Source organism: Diadema setosum, chromosome 4, assembly GCF_964275005.1.
Source record: "Diadema setosum chromosome 4, eeDiaSeto1, whole genome shotgun sequence".
Lineage (NCBI taxonomy): Eukaryota > Metazoa > Echinodermata > Echinoidea > Diadematoida > Diadematidae > Diadema > Diadema setosum.
The window spans coordinates 35,273,527-35,300,625 of record NC_092688.1 but is presented as its reverse complement, the minus strand read 5'-3'; the positions used below and the strand labels follow the sequence as shown (position 1 = coordinate 35,300,625).

Genomic DNA, 27,099 nt, shown 5'->3' with positions numbered 1-27,099 from the left:
GGTAGATTTGCAGCACATATTGCAGAGATATGTAACTTGTATTTAACAGAAAGCACTTTCTAGCATTACAAGTAGGATTGTAACCTGAACACCATGTCATGAAAGTTGTCAGTCTGACAATTTCAATACAATCCCTGGTTTTGATTGGTTGAGAATCTCTGGTCACTCACACTGACTCTTAACCTAGGTGATTGTCAGAGACCAACAGCTGTTATGAAACAGTTCCCTGGTATTCTATAAAACCTGGCAAACATGTCTAAAGATAATTACACTAATTACAATGTTGGTGTTTAAAAAAAAAATCAAAATATTGGTCCAATTCCATTCAGCCCCTCCTCTTTTATTCTTTACCTCTTTCAGAAGACTTGCGCACGTTAGTGTCTTCTTTCTATCATTCTTTCAGTGTATCCCGACATCTCTTTTTCTCTTTCTTTCTTCATTACTATCCGTTATACCCCTTTCAATATTAAACATGTATTTTTGGCCAGCTCTTGGCCCGCGATAAAATAGCTTGCACCAAGCAGTAAAAATTTGCGTTCAGTAACATAGCAGAGCTGTACTACTCTTTCGATGACCCATTCACGAACTTCGCCACGTAAAGGATAACACCATGGCAACTGCGCGCTCTGGTGGAAGCACGGCCAGGTAATTGTGACCTTTGGCTGTGCAAGGAATTTTGGCCCGAGCCTGGCGCTGCTATTGTTCATAAACTCTTCGATCAGTGCCAGGCGCGAGCCTGACCCGCTCCTGATGCTACATGTAGATTAAAGGGATCGTATAGTTTTGGTTGAGACCTAATTTCAGGTTTCTAACATTTTTTGGTGAGATAACGAGAAACCTCTCGTGAAATATGAAAGAGCATGTAATTCTATGAGGAATTCAACGTTTATTTGATGAAAATTGGTTTTGAAATGGCTGAGATATCAAAAAAAGAGCGATTCTAATAAAATGTGGGACCCACACCTTATTACGATCACTTTGTTTTACTTTGTTTTTGGATGTTTCAGTCACTCCAAACCCGATTTTCATCAAATAAACTTTGAATTCCTCTTAAAGATAATAAAAAGTTTTGGTACCTCAAAAGTGTCCTTGAATTTCCTTGTCTTAGTTTGTGTTTCAGGTTAAAGTACCTTTCATTATAACTAACACTGTGAGACTTACTCGCCCCAAAGTGCTCTCATGTCTTAGTAATCATGCAATTAACTGCGATCAGCAGCCCCATACGCATAGCGACCAGCAGTCCCATACGCATAGCGTAATCGGGCTTCGCATTGTAGCATTCAGGATCATGACAGATTTAGTATCGCAGGGTAAATGTTAACTTAAAATCCCATAAATTCTTCAATTTGAAGACTTACCAATTAAGTTGAAGTATTGAAAACAGGCTTCGGGCAACGTTTGGTTCTGCCTATAGTCCCTTTCTGTTCGAATTGATGACTGAATGTGACTCGGCCGAGAGGACCTTGGGAGAGCTACATACACCATGTACACTGAATACTACAGCCAGTGCATGCGAACACATCACATGCACACAAATTTCAAATCCATGAACGGATAAGATGTTTGTGTGCGCATGCGCTGGCCATGGTATCCAGTGTATGTAGCTCTCCCAAGGTCCTCTGCGTATGGGGCTGCTGGTCGCAGTTAGCTATGCGTACAATGGGCTGCACGCTGCTGGTCGCAGTCAGTGGTTTCATACAATATTTATCGACGCTGTACAGCGTCGGCTCTGGTACGAAACCATTATTGCATGATTACTAAGACATGAGAGCACTTTGGGGCGAGTAATTCTCACAGACAATGTACTTTAACCTGAAACACAAACCAAGACAAGGAAATTCAGGGAAGCTTTTGAGGTACCAAAACTTTTTATTATCTTTAAAATGGTATGCTCTGTACTATATCGTAAGTGTTTTTTGATATCTCACAAAAAGTTACAAGCCCAATTCTCATCTCCACCAATACTGTACCATCCCTTTAAAGCAGGGCCAAAATAGCCTGAGCCTGGGGCGAGACACTTTGGCCCGACCCTTTCGTAAACTCAAAATTTTACAACTTTGCTTCAGCCTGCCCTGAGCCAAGAGAGTTTTGATACTGAAAGGGGTAATTATACAATGTAATTCTCTCCTTGTCCATGTACTGTATGCACTGTACATTTCACAAGTGGTTTGAATGCTTGATCAAGAAACGCTGTGACACAACAATAAATGCGTATCATCACATTTCAAGAAATGGAGTTAGCAATTTCCCTCATTGTAGATAATAGATATGTGACCGTGCACCTCAAAACGAACATAAAGTCGAACACACTGATTTTGCGTGAGGACTGAAAATACATGAAATGGGTCAACCTAGCCGAACTTGACTTCTTCATATTTTCTGAAAGAGCGGGTCTTCTTTTACATTATGCTAAAATTTGGTATCATAAAACGGGCAGGAAAGTGTGTTTTTTTAGCAGTTAATCTCAAACATTTTTGGTAAAATAGTGTGATTAGGTGTGTCTTTAGAATCCCTTTTTCATTTCTGAAAAACCTTGTCCACACTCTTCACTTTCAACTCTAATAACTTTTGAAAGGATGGTGCTACTGCTTTGAAAGTTGGCATTAATTATGGACAGAATTTGTTAATGAGGCATGATTAATTTCAGTTTAATCTGATAATCCCTTCATTGTTGCTACTCTGGTGGTTTAATTCCTGTTTTTTGTCCCATTCATCACACAGCCAGCACGGTTTGGTAAAGATGCGCTTGAATACCGGGTAGACACTATACTTCAGAGCCTCTTTTCTCAGTTCACACTTTTTCTGAGTTTGTGCTTTCTTTCCAATATTTAGATAGGTTGGGAGAGTCCATTTGATTTGAGTTATGCATCATTTTAAAGCTTAAGAATGCTTTTTCAGAATATGGTCTTAACTAAAAATTCATGTCTGGTGACTTTTTGTTTATTTTGAGGTGCAGGGTCACATATCATAAGGCATTCATGCTTCAGCAGGCAATGAGGTTTTGTTCTTGTACAGTATGCTGTTGTTAGTTTGTTTTGTTTTATAACATAAAGCCATACTGAGAGGTATGGCATAGTTGGACATCTTATTTGTCATCAAAGTGCCTTTTTATGCTATTGTCTTCACGTCATAATCATGGACCTTGTTGTTCCTGTATGGAGACTTCTTCCATCTAATAATACTTGCACATTTTATGTATACAACTACATACATATAATGATATGTATTTTTTTTAAAGGGGAGGGGAGGGGGCTGTACCTTTCTCACTTCTTCTCTCTGCTGTTTTTTTCTCCACTACTTAGTTTCTCCGCTAACTCCTACCTTCCCCCCCCCCCCCATCCCTCCATGTTCCATTAAAATCTGTCAATTGGCAGTCGTTAGCATTTGTGTAAACACCGGGCCGAATGTCGCATGTTGTTGTTCTCGACCTGCTTCCGCTCTTGCCGTCCCCCGCGCTCCCCCGACACCGGTGGTGTTGCTCACAAGGAGAGTCAGCTGCATGGCGTGGCGGAGGCGAGCAGCTATCTGTTTATTTGCATACCTGCACAGGCAGTTTCCCTTTACATCCGTCTCCTTTACATCCGTCTTCGGGGCGTTATATATGCCAAGGAACCTTTGTACATCCACTGGACTGAAAAATAAGTTTATTATTCCTCTTCTTCTTCTTTCTTCTGTCACAGGTCATAAAGGGAAATTCCGGTCTTGCTAACACTTGGTCTTATACAGATAAGAGTAAAATTGTACAGGAACAGCGGTAAACATTTGATCAAAATAGGAAAGAAATTACGGAATAAATGAAAATTTCAATTTCGATTTTATTAAAAAACACCAAATAAAAATCCGAAGACTAACCATATTTGGTTTACATCAAACTTTACAGCTTTACAACAGGGAGACATAAAGAAAATAAATAAAACAAACTGACAATTTACACAACTGATTCATATGGACACCCCCCCCCCCGAAAAAAATATGAAGTTTCACTAATTTTCATAAAACACCATTTCTCAAATAGTCAGTATGAATTGGGCCTTTACCTGGTGTGAAAATGAGTGAGTCGATGATGTTATCCCTTCACAACTTGCCAATGCCATTTACGCAGTTTGTACACAGATTCTCAAAATGTCCTCATATTATTTTTTTGTTCAAATGCATTTCTGCCCCAGTTTCAATGCTGATATCCGAGTGATCATCATTTTGATGTTATTCAGCCAAGAATAGTTTGATGTACGTACACTGTATGTTGTACGTACAAATATATGTACAGACTGTATGAACATCAGCTATACAAAATGCTCTGAAAAATTAAATTTTTGTATTTTTTGTGTATGTATGATCAATGAAAAATTGTTACATGACATCATCAGCTCACTTTAATTTGTATATACATGTTTGTATGAACTGTTTGATAGAGAACTGTTTTGCAAAAATTAGGGAAACTTGTTAATTTCATACATGCAACTTCCCTTTAATTTCATCCAATTTTGATGAAATTTTTACTATTGTGTTTAATATTTTACTCTTTCTTTTCAGACTAATCTGTAACTGGGCTGGAATGCCTCTCTAAGAACCTGCTCTGCCCTTGTTCTTCGTTACATTACCATCATATTTACAATTTCAAACTGTTTTAAAAGTATGATTTTATTTACAAGTACACCATATTCCTGTGCTCTTAATTTGTGATACGTATTATGAGTGCAGTAAAAAGCAATGTATGCATACAGCTACTGTTGTACATGTGTGTAATTTGAAAGGCATCACATTGTTCAGTTACCTAGTAACACTTCCTTGTACAAGTGAAGCAGTTCCAGTGGTACCGGTACTTTAAATATTGTATGAAATGTATGCAATGTATTCTGAAGATTTATCAAGAAATCTGAATTTTTATTTTTTATTTTTTAATCAAGGGGTATTAAAGGTTGGTACGTAGGAACATCCCCATTTTGTAGGAAATAAGAAGCTTCAATATTTAATTGTACATTGTACATGTTCCAAACTGTACGTTTGAATAAGGTGTAATATGTACATTTAAAAGCATGAGAGATTGTGAAAATTCATACTGTATTTGCAAATTTTACTCTCTATGTTGTTGATCTAATCTTCAGGGTTGGCAAGTATGGGCTATTCACTTCTCATGTCATGTGTTTCATAAACTACTGTTGTACGTTGCAGGAAGGCCAGTTGATAAACTGATCCAATATGAGTCAAGACTGGGATATACAAAAGCTGTATTTTCCAAAGTATGACATTCAAAATATTATTGGCCAAAGTTATTGTGTCAAGACAGGAAAAGATGATATATTGACCACGATGAGATTTGATTGGCATTTCTACACAGAAGTTTGACTCCTTATCATTCTTTCTTTCTTTCTAGTTAACTTTCTCTCAAATTGGAGCACAGTAAGCCAGTTTATCATTAGCTCCTGTGCACATTTGTACCAATGACCTTTTTTTTTCTCTCTCTCTCCTTTAAAGGCACTTCACACGTTTTCAAAGTAACATAATGCATTTACACAAAGCTTGCCAATATAACACTTCCTTCATGAAATTCATGTTCACAAACAAAGAATGAACTTGCTCAGACCAGGTGACCAGAATGGCATACTTGCCAACTAGTAAGATTTTATCAGATTCAGTAAGATTTTTTACATTAAAAATAAGCAAAATCAGATTTTCTGTCAGAGAAATCAGATTTTAAAAAAATATTTAGATATACATGTACGTGTACATTTCATGTGTATTTTCTGAAGATTTGACGAAAGTGAGATTTTTAACTTCATTTTGCATATAAAATAAGATATTTGCAATCCACGAGTAAGATATTTCATCTTGAAATGTTGGCAGGTATGGAATGGCCTGTCTATTAACACTTGGGGAAGCATCCATTTCATTATTTTGCATTTCAAGAATGTATTGACAAACTTTCTCTATTGATATTGCCAAGTACTTGGCTTGCTGTCAAGTGGTTGTGCTGACAAGCTCCATTTTAGAAGGATTACATGAAAAGTCATTGTATCACAGATGCTTGCAGTGTATATCAGTGAATTTAAAACCAACTTACTTGTTTGTAGTACAAATAACCTTTTTCCGCTCATGCGCTTTAAATAGTGGAACGATGAACTGGCCTAGATTTCTTTTTGAGAGTGTGCAACAGGTTAGGAGGGAGGGAACTCATCCAGTTTTTGGCATTCATGTAGGAAAAGAAATCAATAAGTAAAATGAGATGGTATTTGGATGACATAGATCAGATGGCTTTTAGTGTCATCCTTGTAATAGGAATGATAAGAGATGCTAGAACAACCAGCCCAAGACCAGAGTGTATTACCACATGTGGGCAATTATCACACCTCCTCCTCTAGTTATTGTGCCACAATTATGCTGTACAGTGTTCAGAAGTGTGTCTCTTTGCTGTTTGCACAATGGTTCTAAATAAAGCAAGGTCCTTTCCGAATGCGGATGGAAAGGAAAAAAAAAACAACAACAACAAAAAGGCACGAGGGATGCTATATCTACACAGCCTTCGGCAAGCCGGTAGCACAGAAATAGTTTTCCCAGTGACGGCGCTCTCTCTCTCTCTCTCTCTCTCTCTTGCCAGCCAGCCAGCCAGCCGGAACATAGCCGTTTCTGAACTTGAGCGGCGGCCGACAGATGCGAGAGATTCACGACAGTGAACATGGCTAAGCATTCACTTCCTCCAACCTTGGGAGAGTGAATGGCAGGACAGCCTGCCCGCAATAATGCCGCAACTGTTCTCCCGCCCGCCGCTGCCCCACGAATAGCCACATCAATGAAATGCCTTGTCCCAGCAGCTGAATGGCTTACAAAGAATTCCCCCCCCCCCCAACAACCATCACCTTTCTGTTCCAAGCGGAAGAAGAGGGGGGAAAAAAGCTGTGGGTCATTGAACTTGAAGTGCTAGTCAGTAGTGCTTGTGTGTAATCAGTACAGCAAAAAATTTGTACTATTTGACTGAGAGTTTTCTAGCCTTTGAGAGGCCATTGGTATAGAGCAAGCTCACGAAATTTTGCCCAACATCTGGACATTGGTCAGGATTGTTAACATTTATTACTTTGCACTTTCAGATTGTGTGTTGAATGTCGTCCCATTTTTGCTACTATTAATGGCACAAATAAATATTGAATTACATTTCATACAGCGTACGGTATACAAAATCATTTGACTTCTGGTTTTGCTTTCAGTGTTTTGCAAAAGGAAGAAAGCTGAAAACTCTCATGAAGAATTGCAAAATTAGGCCTGATAGGGTTGTGCCAGGCAGTTGTGATGATTGTGTTTGTTGTTTTTTTTTTCATCCCATTCGTCCTTTGAATTTGCTCTATTATCAGAGTCATTGCTATATAAAATAACAAAAATTTGAAAGGGTGACACTGAGTGATGGTGCATTGCATGTCAACCATGGAACGAGATATGAAACTCGTCACACTAAGGACGAGTTAGGTGATACGCTTGGGGTCATCAGATGTCGGTCATCCGTGATCGACAAAGAAAAGAATGTGATATAGGCACCTTGAAATTATTCAGCGTGCATGCAAATCCGTTTCTCTAACCACTCGGCCACGGGACATCCACGGAAATGGTTAGGCAAAAAAAAAAATGTATAGATATTACAGGGGGAAAAAGTCAATGCCCACTCAACAAACGGGGCCGCGTGAACATGTATTGCATTGCTAGACGGAAATGCGGCCTTGTAACGACTGATGTCGCTATGCCATTTCTGGCGACTTGGGAAAAATACGTGCCGTAGACATAAAACCTATAATCGGCTGGTTTTGATACCTTGCCTTTAATCACAATTTTCAGTGTGATGACGTCATCAAAGTACGAAACAATAAGCCAGTTCGGGGTTCCACTTTGAGCATGAGCAGAAAAAGGTCATCTGTACCAGCAGAGCATGGTGGTTTTTAAATTCACTGAGATAAGCATCTGTAATGTAATGATTATTCAACTGATCCCTATAAGTGGTGCTTGCCAGCACATCCACATGACAGCAAAAGCGGTGTCTGACAATATCAATAGAAAGAGATTGTTAATACATTCAATGCAAAATAATGAAATGGATGCTTTCCAAAATGTCAATGGAAGGATCATTCTGGTCACCTGGTCTATGCAAGTTCATCCTTTGTTTGAACATGACTGATGAATTCCATAAATTGTTACGTTGGGCAAGCTCATGCCTTCTGTCGCTTGAAACTAGTGGAGTGCCTAATCAACTGAGAAAGAAGAAAGGTCATTTGTACCCATGTGCCCATGAGCTAACCCCGAACTGGCTTATTGACATGGTCTTGAAAGACAATTTTTCAAAGTACAACACCTCCGTCGTCGTCATTACATACTATGATCGGTTTGACAAAGTCAGCCTGCAAAAGTTTGCAGCAGTCGAAGCAATGTGGTCTCCAACACAAAAAAGAGGGATATTGTGTGTGTGTGTGTGTGTGTGTGTGTGTGTGTGTGTGTGTATAGGTGCGTTTATATACGAACTTGACTTCTACATGGACGAATATGTAATACACCATTGAAGAAAAAAAAGTAAAATAGCAAAGTATTTTGTTTCGTGATCTTGTGGGGTTCGAACCCGCACGTATGCAACCTCACTTCTCTGAGACGTCGCCTTTAATCACTCGGCCATACGTCTCGACGAGAAAATATGACGAACGTAAACTTATGTGTGTGAAAGATGAATCAGGAATCGTTTCGTCCACATTCCATTCTCATTTTCAGTTTTAAACTGCAAAATTGTCAACCTGATGAGGAGATTTCAAAGAATAAAATGCATGATTACTGCAGCTTATTGTCTCAGCTACAACATACTTTAGTTTCAGAGGAAACGAAGCAAAATCAGCTGAGATAAAGGTGCTTAAACGTTGTCAAGTCAATGCATGGTTTAAAAGAAAAATCACCTCCCATAGACATAACACGTAAACTTGTCCGATTTTGCGTCTTTACCTCTAATCACAATTTTCAGTGTGATGACGTCATCAAAGTACAAAACAATGACATGGTCTTGAAAGACAATTGTTCAAAGTACAACACCTCCGTAGTCGTCATTACTTATACTATAGTCGGTTTGATAAAGTCAGCCTGCAAAATTTTGCAGCAATCGAAGCAATGTGGTCTCCAACACAAGAAAGAGGGATATTGTGTGTGTGTGTGTATAGGTGCGTTTCTATACGAACGTGATTTCTACATGGACGAATATGTAATACACCACTGAAGAAAAAAAAAAGTAAAATGGCTAAGTATTTTGTTTCGTGATCTTGTGGGGTTCGAACCCGCATGTGTCAAGGTATACCCTACTGTAAAGTCATGTAATGTCGTTGTGTTTCTACTGTCTTGTTCTCTCCTGTCTTTGTAAAAAAAAAAAAAAAAAAAAAAAAGTTTAATGTATTCACAAGAATCCTTTTGAGTGGTTCACAATTTACAAGCATGCTTTTCAGTGAACCTCTCAGTTCTTTCTTTTTTTTTTATCCTCCAAACATAACTTTGTATTTTGCCGGTATGCATGTATAATTTCGTATTTGTTAACCATTATCTACCATGTAAAGTCGAATACATGCCTATGTTATATCTTCTGATACATTTCGTGTTATGTTTGACGAAAAAGAAAGAAGGAATGAAATAAATGAAATGAAAATGAAAATGAATGAATGAATGAATGTGTGCAACCTCACGTCTCTGAGACGTCGCCTTTAACCACTCGGCCATACGTCTCGACGAGAAAATATGAGGAACGTAAACTTATGTATGTGAAAGATGAATCAGGAATCGTTTCGTCCACCTTCCATTCTCATTTTCAGTTTTAAGCTGCAAAATTGTCAACCTGATGAGAAGATTTGAAAAAAAAATAAAATGTATGATTACTGCAGCTTATTGTCTCAGCTACAACATACTTAAGTTTCAGAGGAAATGAAGCAAAATCAAGTGAGGTAAAAGTGCTTGAGCGTTATCGTCTATGCATGGTTAAAAAAAAAAAATCCCCCCATAGACATAACACATAATCTTCGCTGATTTTGATATCTTGCCTTTAATCACAACTTCTAGTATGATGACGTCATCAAATTAGAAAACATCGACATGGACTTGATAGACAATTGTTCAAAGTATAACATATTCAACGTATGTCGTCAGTTTGGTATTGACTGGACGATCAAACACAGGAACATGAGGCAGCGATTAGTAATCTTCGCTGATTTTGATATCTTGCCTTTAATCACAACTTCTAGTATGATGACGTCATCAAATTAGAAAACATCGACATGAACTTGATAGACAATTGAAGGGGTCGATGCAATATAGTGCTAATCCACACAATGTTCATTTTGAGATAATCGCTGTTGAATGTTTGGAAAGTCCATACATTGTATATTGATTAAACATGAATGCATGCATTTTTTACCATCTTATTGGTTGAATTCAAATATGATATTTTCACGGAGGTTAGAGTGAAGGATAAGGATTATGAAAATGCTTAATCGTGTCATTAATTCCCAATCAATGACATCCCTACTGTAGGCATATCATAATTTCTCATCTAAAATCAATGGTCTATAGGATTCATGCACCATTACTTGTATAGTGCATAAACTTTGCTTTTTAAGCTTTGAGTGAAACGTGTCATAGCATAATTCTGTAATTCCATCAGCAGTGATTGACATAATGAAGAAGAAATATATATCACATTGAACGCTTAGAACCTAACGGGGGGGGGGGGGGGGGGGGGTATTATAGCATGATACTCGGTTTTTCACTGCCCAGCTAGATGCCAACAACATCCATCACTCACGGCTACGCATAGAGAAACAGCCATGGCGAAAATAAAACTTTGCTTTCTCATAGGCACAATGACACAGAACCCCGTCAAACACACTTTTCTTGGCAGGGATGGACATGAAAAAGTTCATTACTAATACTAAACAGCGTATGCATTCCATTCATGTGGAGCTAGATACCTCTATAGCAACATAAAGCCTGTCTTCAACTCCGTTGATAGAACAATGGCAACCTGAAATTTCAAAGAGATGAGCGAGACGCTATATACACCTGGCCTAGAGTTAATTTATTCAGTTCTCATTCCTACTTCAAGTTGGGTTATGTTATTGTAATCATTCCCATCTGCAGTATAACAAAACCAAAGTGAGGGAAAAGGGGAGAGAAAAACGAGAGGTGGCAAAAGGAAAACTGCATGCACAACTGCAATCCATAGCATTGCGCGTGACAAGTGAAACAAATGTTTTAGTTGTTATAGCAGTGTTTTATGAGCATAAACAGACAAATAGACAGACAATGTCAAATTTAAAAACCATCAATTTAATGTCAGAGAAGATGGTAAACAAGATGCATTGAAACCGTAACTAAATCGAACATATTCAGATATAACATTCTTGAATTAAAAACAAGATAAAGAAAAATAATGTCCACGTCAGGATTTAAAAAAAAAACGCCGCACGAACATGCATTATATTCTTGATGCAAAGTTCCAAGGATTGTCTCATTAATTTAAAAGCAATGATTCCCTTACCACCACCAGCACCACACCACAATGACGTCTCTAAAATCAATGGTAGCACATATCATTGTATCTTGCATTGAATTAGCTCCCTTTTCCTAAACTACCAGTGAAACGTGGCATATTATATGGTGTAATTCGATCAGTAGTGATTGACTTTAAAGAAGAAAGATAATGCAACAAATTGAATGCTTACCACATTGCTTATAGGGCTATTCCAGTTTGGTACTGATCTGTTCTATTCTCCCAGATGCCAACAACACATATCACCTATGGCTAAACTAGTGAAACAGCCATGACGAAAATAAACGACAGAGAACCCTGTCAAAATCACTACACTAATTGGAAAGGTATTGCCCGAAATTCCTCATATAATATGAAGCAATATCAAGTCACTTCCTTCCCTGCCTGTCTTTAACTCCGTTTTTGTCAAACAATAACAACCTGGAATTCTAAACAGATAAGCGAGACGCCATACACCTGGACTAGAGTTAATTAATTCAGTTCCCATTCCTGTTAGTTATGTAAACGTACACGTTCCTAGATATCCTGCTACAGTATAACAAGAACAAAATCTAAATGAAGAGAAAAGGAAAGAGAAAAAGAATGGTAGCAAGCGTGGCACTGTTTCAAGGGGCAATTTACAACATTACGCGTGACAAAATTAATGAAGCAAACCCAACCTCCAAACTCCAATACAAAACAAGGGAAATAGAGTAGCTGTGTTCATGACATCAGAGTGAAGCTGAACTGCTGAAAAAAAGAAAAGAAAAAAGAAATAAAAGGAAAAACTCCTGCGGGACTCGATTAACTTCTCTCCTTCCGGTCGGGCATTAGAAACACGCAGCGTGCTAAGCGATTCTGCCACACGGAAGATCCGAAGATCCTGTGCGAAACTTAAATCTATCTATGTATGCTATACACAACACAAATTTACATTGATATTCAGTTTTTTGGCGATATACGTCAAGTGACTGATAGCGCTGTTCAACTTCCCACGAGTGGCCGCGTGGATTCGATCAATATACAGTTACAAAGATAAATCGGGAATCGTTTCGACCAGATTCCATTCTCATTTTCAGTGATCGACAACGAAAATAATGTTAAGTAGCGACTTGAAGTATAATATAATATTGAGAAATATTCGTGAAGTCCAATTCTTTATGCAGTCCTACATAATTCAGATGAAATTGTTTCTGTCATGCAACCAATTGAAAATTTCGTGTGGTGTCGGCGTGTCCAAGTAAGTTGATTGGAAAGGATATGTGAATGAATATTTACCAATAGGTCTTTATATTGTAAAAAAAAAAATCAAACATGGCCATGCGGTCTTTTAAGAGCCATCTTCACTTTAACATTTGTAATTTCAAGTCCAAGTTGCCAGTCAAAGCAATGTGGTCTCCAACACAAAACAAAGGGATATTGTGTGTGTGTGTGTGTGTGTGTGTGTGTGTGTGTGTACGTTTACATGAAAACGTGATTTCTACATGGACGAAGGTGAATACTCCATACTCCATAAAAGAAAAAAAGCAAAAGATGTAAGTATTTTGTTTCGTGTTCTTATGGGGTTCGAACCCATACGTGTGCAACCTCACGTATCTTGTGACGTCGCCTTTATCCTCTCGGCCATACGTCTCGACGAGAAAATACGAGGAATGTAAACTTATGTATGTGAAAGATGAATCAGGAATCGTTTCGTCCACATTCCATTCGCATTTTCAGTTTTTAGCTGCAAAATTATCAACCTGATGAGGAGATTTGAAAAAATAAAATGCATGATTACTGCAGCTTATTGTCTGAGCTACCACATACTTAAGTTTCAGAGGAAATGGAGCAAAATCAGCTGAAATAAAGGTGGTGAAACGTTGTCAAGTCAATGCATGGTTTAAAAAAAAAAATCACCTCCCTTAGACATAACACGTCAACTTGTCTGATTTTGAGTCTTTACCTTTAATCACAATTTGAAGTATGATGGTAAGTCTTCTCGAACTAAGAGTGTGGAACGGAAGCTTCTACGTGAAAGATGAATCATGACGATCACCCGTGACCGACACATCTTTAAAGGGATCAGTTATTAGAGGTGGAAGACCTCGTGCCAAGATATTGTTTCAGCAATTCCAAAGCAATGATACCCTTACATTTAGGTATACCATAATTTCCCTCTGAAATCATTGGTATTATTCATGTACAATTGCTTGCCTTGTCCATAAACTTTGCTTTATAAACTTTCAGTGAAAGGTGTTATAACATAATTCTGTAACGCCATTAGCAGTGATTGACTACATAAATAAAGATATATCAAATTGAACGCTTAGCGCGTATAAAAGGGGGATTTTAGCCTGATGTTGTGTTATTCACTGCTCAGATACCAACAACACTCATCACCTACGGTTACGTATAGAGAAATAGCCATGGCGAAAATAAGGTTTTCCTTTTCTTTGGCAGATAGACACACAACCCCTTTGAACACACTATAATTGACATGGAGGGACATGAAAAAGTTCATTACTACTACTAAACAGTGATGCCTTCTACTCATGTGGCACAAGATACCTCTATAGCAGCATAAAACCTGTCTACAATTCCGTTATTGGGTCAAACAATAGCAACCTGGAATTTCAAAGAGACGAGCGAGACGCCATACACCTGTCCTAGAGTTAATTTATTCAGTTGCCATTCCTGCTCCAGTTGAGTTATGTAAATTATTTTCCGACCTGTCTTGTGCAGTGTAACAGGAACAAACGTAGAGAAAAGGAAAGAGAAAACGAAAGGTGGCAAGCGGGGCACTGTATATCAAGGGCAATTTACAACATTACGTATGATAAATGAAGCAAATCCAACCTCCAGCCTCCGACAAAAAAAAAAGGGAACTTGAGTGACTGTGTGTCGTGGGGTAATGACATCGGAATGAGGCTGAACTGCCAAAAGAAAAACAAAGAAAGAGAGAGAGAGAAAAAAAAAATAATAGCGTCCTGCGGGTCCCGAACATCTCGTCCTAAGGTAGTGCATAATGACCATGCAGCGCGCTAAGCGACTATAAAGCCACACGGCTGTCCCGAAGATTGGATGTGAAATTCATATCTTTATATCATTTACAACATGAAAAAGTTCATTACTACTACTAAACAGTGATGCCTTTCATTCATGTGGCACATGATACCTCTATAGCAACATAAAACCTGTCTACAACTCCGTTATTGGGTCAAACAATAACAACCTGGAATTTCAAAGAGATGAGCGAGACGCCATACACCTGGACTAGAGTTAATCAATTCAGCTCCCATTCCTGCCAGTTATCTAAACGTACATGTTCCTACCTATCCTGTTACAATATTACAAGAACCAATGAAGAGAAAAGGAAAGAGCAAACGAAAGGTGGCAAGCGGGACACTGTAACAAGGGGCAATTTACAACATTAAGTGTGACAAAATTAATGAAGCAAACCCAATCTCCAAACTCCAATACAAAACGAGGGAAATAGAGCAGCCGTGTTCACGGGTTACGTATACTTGGTAAAATAATACGATAAATGACATCGGAGTAAAGCTGAATTGCCGGAAAAAAAAAAAAAAAAAAGAAAGAGAAAACTTCCGCGGGAGTCGAACTTCTCGCCTTCCGGTATGGCGTTATGAACACCCAGCGCGCTAAGCGATTACGCCATATGGCTGTCCTGGAGATTCTATGCGAAACTTAAATTTATGATTATACTGTCGTGACAGTGCTGACTGAGATGGCGCTATTCAACTTCCCACAAGTGGCCGCGTGGATTCGACCAATATACAGTTGCAAAGAACAATCGGGAATCATTCCGTACAGATTGCATTCTCATTTTCAGTTTTTAACTACAAAATTGTCGACCTGATGAGGAGATTTGAAAATATAAAATGCATGATTACTGCAGCTTATTGTCTCAGCTACAACATATTTATGTTTCAGAGGAAATGGAGCAAAATCAGATGAGGTAAAGGTGCTTAAACGTTGTCAAGTCAATGCATGGTTTGAAAAAAAAATCACCTCCCATAGACATAACACGTAAACTTGTCTGATTTTGAGTCTTTACCTTTAATCACAATTTCTAGTATGATGACGTCATCATATATCAAAACCATCACATGGACTTGAGAGGCAAATGTTCAAAGTACAACATATCTGAATTTGGGATAATATTGAGCTTAAACAACAGAGATACGAGCAAATGAATGTCAGAAACAGTACCTCAAAAAAATCAATTCCACTTTTTTTATATAAAATGACGATTTGATGACGTCATCGCGTTTCTCTGGCAATATTGATACTTGGAATGTTATTTACAATTCATATGCTTTTGTAATATGCAATAGAAATATAGGGTCAACGGACGATTTAAAGAGCTATGACGAAATAAACAAAGACATGTTTTTTCACTATATTTGCAGAAAGACGCGCGTGCGGAATTTCAACTTTGACGCCTGTGCATTCCTTTGTTATGGGTCGAAATCGATCGGAAATCAATGGATACTGTTACTCAAAGTATCAGGAATCCAAATCAGTCAAAAAAATTGCATTTCCATGTTTCTTAAGCGCTCTGCGCGCGAAATTGCGCGGACGGACGCGCATGCGAGAAAATGTTTGAAACGCTTATAATTGTCTGAAACTTCGAGATTTCCCATTGGGAAGTCGTTTTGAGCCTTTTAAAATTTTGACGCGCGCTTACGCGCGCCTAATGATGACCTGGGTAATTAGCGTTAGAAAGTAAGATAGAGCGTGACCTGAACTTTATGTCCAGCGAAAATGATACAGAAATGACATCTAGTTATGAAGTTATGATTGATCATGTGACAAGGTCCGAAAATCACAAAATGGCGCCTAGATGACGTCATAGATATGTTACTGTCATGAAAACCTTATTGTGGCTAGATATTGTTATGAGACATGTTGACTGAAAATGTCATGTCATTCCGTGATGTCATTGTTGAGATATTGACGACACAAAATGTGGCAGAAAGAAAGAAGAATAAAAAAAAAGAGAAATTTTGACAATTACAATAGGTGATACGCTGATAGCGTATCACCTAATTAGAGCAGTGTCACATATATATCACTCAGTAACAACACTACGGTTGTACATACGTACACACATATAATGTTATTTTCTTTGTGTGCATGATGTCATTGTGGATGTAGCGTTGCCAATGAATACAACAAAAATATAATAATTGCTGTGATATAAATGATTACTCTGAAAGTGATAGCAGAAGTGTTCAAACATTGTTGCTGAATCTGGTATGGGATACAGCGCAACGAACACATACATTGTTGTATGTTTAATTTTAAATGTTACATGCATTGTGAATGTGGTCCTGTTATTACTCGAGTGTTGAAATTGATAAACACATACTTTGTACAGTGACACATGTACAAGCCTGTACATTGATATGAGCCATTATGATACATGTATTTTTAAATATCTGATAAAGTCAAACATAAAAAAAGCCTTAAAAAAATGCACAGCATGGTGATCTGGCTGCAGTTAAAAGAAAATGTAAACAAACTGTCATCGTAAATTTGTAATCTTGCAGAACTTTACTTAAAGGTGCATGGTCCTGGTGTTTTAGTCAAATGCGTACGCGGGCGCACGGCGCAAGTTTCCTATAGAGACCTACGCTATCGACTTCTCTTTGGCGCTTACGCTTTGGCCCACTTTCCCGAGTCAGAAGAAGTCCAATTCAGTGTAGTCAGTGGTCCGATCACAGTTTGGCTCATGAATCGGCTGAGGGGGATGACAGCTTTACCATATTTCTTTTGTGATGTCACAATAACAAGCACATATGCACGCACCCTGGCATTACTACAGACTGCGCAATGCGCAAAGAAGACAACAAAAGCAACTTTACTTAGCAACACCTACGCACTTTACTCTTGATGACTGGACAGCTCAACTTCGGTAATCTTTGTATCAATGCTAACGATGATCGGCAGTATCATCAACAGCGCCATCTACACTACCGGGACTATGCCCCTTTAAAATTAAATGCTTTCCAAATTTCAAAATCTATTGTGCTTTAAAATGTTCAGCATTTCACTTTTTCATGAGGCAATGGTACCATGATACTTTGAATGAATGGGTTGTGTTAAGATGCTTAAGAATTTTCCTCCATGCTTGACTGTGGACATAAAAACTTTAAAAGTTTATTTTCTCAAAACTATACAATGTGTATCAGATGTTCAGCATCCTAATTTCTATGTTTGAAGTTTTTGGAATAAAGTAGAGGACACATCATACATTATCAGAAAGCTTTGTAGAGTCCAGGATATCTAACCCGTTGAGGACGAGTCCCGAGTATACTCAGGCAAGCGTCTATGGAAAATGCGTGTTGTAGCAAACTCAAACCGTCCTCAACGGGTTAACGTATAGATACCAAAGTTGGGAAATCATTGTCGAGCAACTTTATCACACATTCTTGATGATAAGTCATGTTGTGAAGTGATCAAACTGCTTCAAATTTCTCCTCCGCAACCTTCAGTGTATGATTTTTAACTTCTCTCTCATTGTCACCAGCTACCGGTGAGACTGGTGGGACAGATCAGCCACACCCGGGCGGATCTGGAGCGCAACAAGGAGTGCTTGATTCGGGTCAGCAAGAATCTCTTCTCTCAGGTCATCAGTGGTCTTGCCAACATTCTCAAAAACCTCGCTTCCACTGTAAGTAGGCCTATGGATTTTTGTCGCCTGCCCGGGCAGAGGGGCCCTTGGATGAAATTTTGACCCCAGTGTCGAATTTTGGTTCATAATGTAATTCGACTTTGAAAGCTCTTTCATATGTTGTAACCATCAATTTTTTCTGTGACTTTTTGAGTGCATATTAAGCCTAAGGGCCCTTTTGCTGGGCAGGCAACACTATATTTACTGTGCAATAATTCTTCCATTTAATCATTTACCAAGGCTTACCTTAACGTGATTGCATGCTTTCCTTTGGAATGATTGAGTGGTCTTTCCATTTCAGTTTCGGCGTTTGCAGTATTCTTTTTGGGAATATCTGCCAAGACAATGCACTGTAGCACGTTTTGGGAAGGAAAAAAAAATGTTCAATAGATGATTCTGATGATAGTGTTGGTCTACAATATTAGTACCTTTTATTAGATTGTACATGCAGATGTTATCTTCATTTCATTGTTAACTATTCTGAAGCACTATCTATTACAACAGTGAATTGAATTTACCCATTATGCTGAAAATTCCAAGACTCCTGTTAAAACTTCACAACTGATATTTTCAGAGCTGTGTTCATGCAGTGGTGAACCTCCTGTTCATTTCTTTAGCATTTTTATGCCTCCGCCACGAAGTGGTGCCGGAGGCATTATGTTTTCGGGTTGTCCGTCCGTCCGTCCGTCCGTCCTTCCGTCCATCCGTCCGTCCGTCCGTCCTTCCGTCCGTCCGTAATGAATTTTGTGGACAAGGTAACTATCAAAACCTGTTGAGGTATCCTAATGAAACTTGGCATGTATGTGTATTAGGGGGTGAAGTTGTGCCTATCAACTTTTGGGTGCACATGCTCAAGGTCAAAGGTCAAAAGGTCAAGGTCAAATACATAAAATTTCACTATTTCCACCATATCTATTGAATGCCTGAAGATATTTTCTTGAAACTTAGTGTATACATGTATTACCCAATTAAATTTCTCTGGTGAAATTTTGGGTCATGAGGTCAAAGGTCAAAGGTCAAAAGGTCAGGGTCAAATACATAAAATTTTACCTTTTCCACCATATCTATTGAATGCCTGAAGATATTTTCTTGAAACTTAGTGTATACATGTATTACCCAATTAAGATTCTCTGGTGAAAGTTTGGGTCATGAGGTCAAAGGTCAAAGGTCATAAGGTCAAGTAAAAATATTAAAACTTCTTTTTTTTACTCCATACCTTGGAAAATTGTTCAAGGTATCTTCATGGAACATAGTATATACATATACTGACTGGAAGTGATTATCTAGAGAATGTAGGGTTCATGGGGTCAAAGGTCAGGGGTCAAAGGTCAAGTGCAACACTTCAAAATTTTACTATTTCCCTCCTATCATGCAATGCCAGCAGGGTTATTTTTTTTTTACACTTGGTGTATGCATACATGTGTAACCTAATCGAAATTCTCTGGAAAGTTTTTTTTTTTCTTCTTTTTTTTTGCCTCGAAGGTCAAAAGGTCAAAAATCAAGTGAAAGTGCTGAACTAACTTTTTCCTCCATATCTCGGAAGTGGCTCAAGTTACCTTGAAACTTAGTACATATTATGCATGTTCTACCTGAAAGTAATTATCTTATGAATTTTAGGGTCAAGGGCCAGATGAAAATGGTAACAATTTACTATTCAATTCAGAAATTGCACTTTTTCTCCACACCTGTACCTTGAAAATTACTCAATGCCTAAATGTATGAATGGGTCAAAGTCAAGTTAAAGTCCTTAAATCCCTAGATACATGCTCGCCTATTCATCCAATTAAACCTAGGTCAAGGAAGGTGAACATTCAACACATTTGTGACAAACTTGTCATTTCAGTATTTTGCCAATTTTGTGAAAATGTAATCACACATTGTCCACATGTACTATCTAGACCTATTGGGAAAATCATGCATTATGGCGGAGGCATACCAGTCGCCAAAGCGACATTTCTAGTTTTTTTTTTGAGAATATTAAGTTGAACAATTCTGTGTATCATTGTCTAGTATCATTTCAAAATGTTCAAAATCAGGAAAGTGGTGTTCCAGACAACGTTGCTAGGTTTTTATGGTGGTACATTGTACATGTACACTTGTATAGGTAGTGCATTTTTCTGTAAACTATGGTACCATTCATGAGCATCAAAAGGCTGACATGTGCACTACACATAAGTAGCCAGCATTTGTTGTTGTACTATCATTATTATTATTATCGTCTTTAGCATTATTATAATTATCACTACTACTATTGCTAAGTACCACTACTATTGTCGTTATTATCATTACGATTATCATCATAATTGTTATTAATATTTTATTCTCATTGTCTACATAATCTGTTGCGATGGTGAAGTGGCCCGGGTTAAAATCCCTCTTTCAATCTGTCACTTGGTCCGATCTATTTTTTCTTTTCTTGTGGACAGAAGGCCGTAAGTCCAGACCAGGAGAAAGTCCTTTTCCAGTCTCAACTCATAATTCTTGACACGCTTGAGAGATGCCTGTCACTGGTAAGATTTCTTTTCCCACCCTAGCTAGGTAGACAACATGCCCGTACAGTTGACGATAACCACAACGGTGCCAATGCCAGCGAAAAAATACGATGATAAGTGGAATCATGTGATTTTTATATATTGGCATGTGTACCTGTACACATTCGCTCAGACTGTCGTAACACTCGTTGTTTGTAGTGTTTTAAGGCCAAGGTGTTGGCAAGATGTGGGTATTATTCAAATTGGTGAGAATGAGGGCAGATTGCAAAACATTGAAGACCCTCTAAATTCTTTCCAAAGATGTTACATCATACCATGTATGTTTGTAAAGCTGTGACACAAAGAAAAACTAGAGAAGGACTCTGAGAGCGCAGACCTCCGCCAAGCATGCAGCCCATTTCCACCCTCACTGATCTTGTTCTTCCACAGAGATCAGTGATTTCCACCCATACGTACTGCATTGTGTGCTGAAAGCCGCCCGATTTCCCAATATACATGTGTTTGTTACGTCATAAACCCTCAGCTGCACCGCGCGCCTCACCCTAGCAGAAACTGGAGCACGTACTTTAGTGCGCACATGCAAACCTCAAATACGCGGAGCCTGAACTCCCAAGTTCATTAACCCTACCTGCCAAAATATCAAAAATCCTTCTTAAATTACCCCAAAATTCTCCGATCACAACCAAAAGTTAATCGTTTGTTACTTGTGTCATTCTAAACCTTTCCTACAAGTTTCATCTTCAATCTGTTAACTACCGGCACTTTTTTAGTTATTTTGCACACGGACAAACTAACAAACTAACGAACGAACAAACGAACGAACGAACTACGTAACTAACAAACAAACCAACGGTAACAAAAACATAACCTCCCCCTTGGCGGAGGTAACAAATGAAAAATGTACTTACTATGTAGTTGATTGGTTTATTGTACATGACACTCACAGTATTTTGTATGTGAATGAGAGGGTGGAAGAGTTGCAATATATTGTATACACAAAATATTTTGATAGCGAGTCTAATTTTTTGTGAATTGGGACTTTCTGACGATATCGCGAGTGGTTAAATTCGCGATCATGGAGCACAGAACTGAATGGAGAAATGTATGCATGCTAGTCACATTCATGTCAGGATCAGAGTCAAATTTTTGCGTGTCTCTAAATTGGCGAATAGCACCTGACTCACAAAATTTGCAAAATATTTGGCATATAGAATACAGCTGTAACGTTACACAGATCATTCAAGAATTGTGTAAGATTAATGAACATGGTAACGTGGCATTTTCAAACAAAACAAAAGACCTTTCAAAATTTAATTTTGCATTGTATGGAAACCATTATAGAATAAATCATTCATGGCCTCCACATCTGATGGCATTTATGCATGATGTGCATAGTGTAGAGTGCTACATATGTGATTTGCATTTTGCCAGTACTGGCACAAATTCACGGAGAGGAAGCTCGTTTCAAAGTTACGACCCAAGTGTCCTTCCAGGGACGAACCAAGGTGTAGGTCAACACGCAAATATCTCATCCCCAAAGATAACTGTCCTCACATCAGCATGAAAGTTTAATGCCTAGTTTGGTTTTCCCCATGACGGTCCCGATATGTCATGTGCTGGTTTAATGTAGACTCTGCTGTAAAAGGTCCAAGAATTGAAATGAACAATATCTGTTTGTCATTGTGTTTTTTTTTTCTTCTTCAAGCATGGAATAAGGAAATGTGTACTTTAGTATCAAGCAGTTATTGTGCATTTTTGTATACTATCCAAAGAAAAACGTCAATGATTTCAGGATTATTCAAATGTGTGCAGAGAAAATGTATATGTGAGCTTTAAAGGACAAGTTCACCTTCATAGACATGTGGTTTAAGTGAATGCAGCTATATTAGAAGAACACATCAGTGAGAGTTTGAGAAAAATCGGACAATCCGTTCGAAAGTTATGAATTTTTGAAGTTTCTGCTCAGTCGCGGCTGGATGAGAAGACTACTATAGCTTGTGATGTCACATGTGTACAACGATATAAAGAAAGAATAAAGAAAATTCAACATATTTTCACTTTTCTCGCATAACAAAAGAACACTTGACTTCTCTCTTTCAGAAGGCAGGGGGAATAATATTACCCATAACATACATCAGTGACAAGTCGAAGAAATGTGCACTTTATTAAAAAAGTAAAGTTTTGTAAAATTCTCTTTTTATTTTCCTTTATATCGTTGTACGCTTGTGACATCATACACTGTAGTAGTCTTCTCATCCAGCAGTGACTGCGCAGGTACTTTAAAGATTCACAACTTTTGAACGGATTGTCGGATTTTCCCCAAACTTTCACTGATGTGCTCTACTAATATTGTTGCCTTCACTCAATCCACATGTGTATGAAGGTGGACTTGTCCTTTAACCCATTGAGGATGAGCTGAGTTTGCTACAACATGCATTTCCATAGACACTTGCCCGAGTATACTCGCGACTCCTCCTCAATGGATTAACACCCCCCCCCACTCCCCCACACTCAACATTTCCATTATAAAAGTAGATGAATACACAATATAGAATTATATTAAAAGAACTGTCAATTGGAGGAAAAACATAATTATTTTTTCATTAAATGTTCTGCATACTCACCCTGGTGATATCAGTAAGTTTTGTAGTATAGACAGATTTCTTTTTTCTTTTGCTTTAAATATACCATAAAACATGTGTAGCATCAGATCTGTCAACAGGTAATTTGTCTACTTTATAATCAAGTTCCAGTTAGGAATGCATACAAGGTCCAAATGGTTGTAATGTTTATTCATTTATTTATCTAAATATTATTTGATTTTGATTCTATACAAACAAAATTGTAATGCTTTTTAAGTGGGCATGGGGAGTATTCGCAGATTTTTTGCTTTTGCTTTTAAACAGAAAGATTGTTTGAAGTATACTAGTATTCAAAGTATTGCGGGTTTTGCTGAACTACTGTAAAAGTGGTTCAAATTTTCACAGTGTTCAAATTTTTGCGCATTTCACGCAACTACAGAGTAAAAACTAGCGCGAAAATAAAATCACGCAAATATTTTTGCTTGCCATGATGTTTCAGTAGTTGATGTCTTGATTTTGCGGAATTAAAAACATGCAAAACTCATCTTGCCCAGCCGGGTGCAAAAAATTACTCACGCAAAAATATCCACTTTTACAGTACCTTACAGTATATGGTACATGCACATTTCTGAACACTATCACATGTAGGTTGCCACAAAGGAATACAAGTAGTTTACAGTTGCACGTTATTGATACTGCGCTACATTGACAAGGTGACAGTTAACTTCACATAATAGAAAAGTCCATTGATGTGTTTGTCTAGTCCCGAGACAATACTTCATTATACGGATTTGATAACATGCATTTTACGCCCAAACCTTCTCTGAATAGCGGAGGATATCCGGTGTTGTGGTGGGGCAACCAAAATACCCTCATTGTGGCTCTTTAAATAGTTTTTTTTTTTCTTTTTTTTATTGAGAGAGAGAAGTGTCTATTGTTGGGTATGCGTGTCACGAGGCATTAGCTGTTTTCACCAAATGCTATCAGCTGTAACCTCGTATAGCTATAGCCTTTTTTCAATTGCTAAGCACATTGTCTTCATAGCAATAATAATAAAAAAAAAAAAAAATTCTGCCCATTATCTTTCTCCTCTTAGCTGTAGAATATAATATTTTCAAAGCCTGTCCTGTATCATATGTACAGACACACACATACATCCATGATAGTATAATACACACACACATATAATCACATATTTTTATGTAGAATGACAGGCATAAAGCTGGATCAGTACAGTTTGTACATCTCTGCTGCCCCATATCCACCAAAATTCCTGATTTTCATTTAAATAAAAACTTATTGTCTTCTTCTTTTCTAATTGTATGTACATTTAATGCAACAGATGCTCAACATTCCTTGCTATATTAAGAATAGCGTACAATTTGCTGATCCCTTTATACACCGTTGCACTATTTTCCCCCTGGTTGCAATTCATTATTCCGAAGGTTCTTTATTCAGAAGGGTTATTATTCCCAAAGTTTTGTTATTCCAAAGGTTTGTCATTTTGAAGGTTTGTTCAAGGTTCATTTTTCTGAAGGTTCATTAAAGGGGATGGCTAGTAACTGATCAGTGGGAATCTGTGGGAATGCTGAGGGATGCTTGTTCCAATCCTTGTGGGATTCATTTAAGAATACATTATATATCTACTGTTGTGTGAAAATTATTTGCTTCAGAACGGTCTCATATTCATGTAATGTGCAGATTAATGCCCCGTCACTGACCAGGCACGCTAACCTGGAAACATTAAACTGCACATTACTTGAATATGAGACCATTCTGAAGCAAAATAATTTTCACACAACAATAGATATATAATGTACTCGTAAATGAATCCCACAAGGATTGGAACAATCATCCTCCAGCATTCCCACTGATTCCCACTGATCAGTTACTAGCCATCCCCTTTAATCCGAAAACGATTATAATTCAGAAGATTTGTCAGTATCCACCCTTTTTTCATTTCCAGATTGACAAACCGTATTCAGTTTTTTACTAAAAAAACCGAACCTTTGGAATATAAAACCTCATTTCATTTCAGAGTAATCAACCTGTGGAATAATAAACCTTATTTCATTTGTGAACTAATGAACCTATGGAAAAATTCATCAATTGTTCAAATTAACAAGCCCTAAAATGCAATTCATTTTTGGACTAACAAACATCTTGTAGGTATATGGAATTTGTGTGTTCCAGAATGACTAATTTTCAGAATAACCAACATCACCACCCATTTTCCCCCATTTCTTGTCTTCAGCAACCCAAGGACACATCTCGGTCGGACGAGACGATGCTCGTCAAGTCCCTCCTCCCCGAGATCTGCCAGCTCCTCAACGTCATCTCGGAGAACCCCCTGACCCATCAGCTGCGGACGTCCGCCTCCCGCGTGCTCTTCGCCCTCAGCCTCAACAACTTCAACGCCGTCTTCAGCCGAATATCCGCCAGGTACGACTGCACTGTAATACGGTAGGAGGGCTGGCTACGTATTTCAAAGACTGCAATGGCATACATGTACATAAAATACACTCTAAAAGATGACATTTTTGTGGCGGGAAAATGTTTATGCATTTCCTGCGACCAGAAACTAGCGTGAAAATAAAAGCATGTGAATATTTTGCTGATGATGTGTAAGACTGTCTAATGTTTGGATGACATGGAATTAGTTACACACGGGATTCCTTTTACCCAGCCGAGCATGAAAAATAACACAGGCAAATTATCCACCTCTACACTAGTCAAATTGTAATGTACTTGTACAGTGAATGTGGTCATGTTGTAGATAGTAGCAACTAGTAATATCACTCTGTGATAGTTTTTTATTGCCAGTCGTATCACAATGTAGTTCAAGTTGGGATCACACAGCCATCAGTAATTTTGAGCCAAGTTTATTGCCCCTGCCCTACACCTGTGTCTTCTGTCACATCCAGGTGTTTTCAGTACTTGTATAGAAAGTGAAGGAGAGATTATAATAGCAATGTATTCATACTTCAAGCATTCATTCATCTTATGATAACACTCATTGTGGTTTTGATGACCAATCAAAGTCCAATGAATCACTGACAGATTGGTTTTGGTGTCCAAGGCAAATTACATACAAAGACAAATTACTTAAAGTCCTGATGTTTAACTGTACTTAATCCTTTAATTTCTACACACACACACGCACACAATTTTAAAAACAAAATCCCTGGATTTTTTTCTGTTTCTTTTTATTTGTTCAAATACAATGACATGCAATATCCGACAATCAGAAAGTCTGGAAAGTTATTGTTTGGCATTCTTTGTTTGTTTGTTTGTTTGTTTGGTTTTTTTTATTGGTAAAAATATCGGATGAGAATCTTCTTGATGAGATAAAAATTACATTGTATTGGAGCATGTGATGAGTTTTTCCCCACTTGTACAATTGTTTTCTTTCAAGGATATTTTGTGCAGTGTGCACATTGTCCAATAAACATACCAGGGATGCATGTGTGATAATGTGGGTATTCTCCAAATTCCCGTCAATATTTGACTGATTGGATGTTGGGCAGAATGAAAGCAAGTGGTCATGACTTGTAACCTTAGTCCAGATCCTAGCCTGTAAACTTCGGTGAGTTGGCTCAGTTGGTAGTGCGTCTGCCTCACGATCGCACGGCCCGGATTCGAACCCGAGTCTGGACAGAGCAGTGTTGTGTGTAAGGATACCGTCCCCTCTAGCAAGAGGCAAAACACTCTGTCCCTCGGATAGGACATAAAATGGAGGTCCCGTGTATGAGAGAGTAACAACTCATGCACGTAAAAGAGCCCGCTTCATTCATTCATCGCAAAGAGCAGGGTGTTTAACCC

At 38.1% G+C, this 27,099-nt stretch overlaps 1 protein-coding gene across 1 annotated transcript in view; it reads left to right on the top strand.

Moving 5' to 3' along the window:
• The window catches only part of LOC140227186 (neurofibromin-like), a 122,301-nt gene that overhangs the window by 8,581 nt on the left and 86,621 nt on the right, over positions 1-27,099 (top strand). The window contains 3 exon segments of the mRNA XM_072307615.1: positions 18,060-18,203; positions 20,630-20,713; positions 25,532-25,719. Of these exon segments, the coding sequence (XP_072163716.1) occupies positions 18,060-18,203; positions 20,630-20,713; positions 25,532-25,719 (416 nt within the window).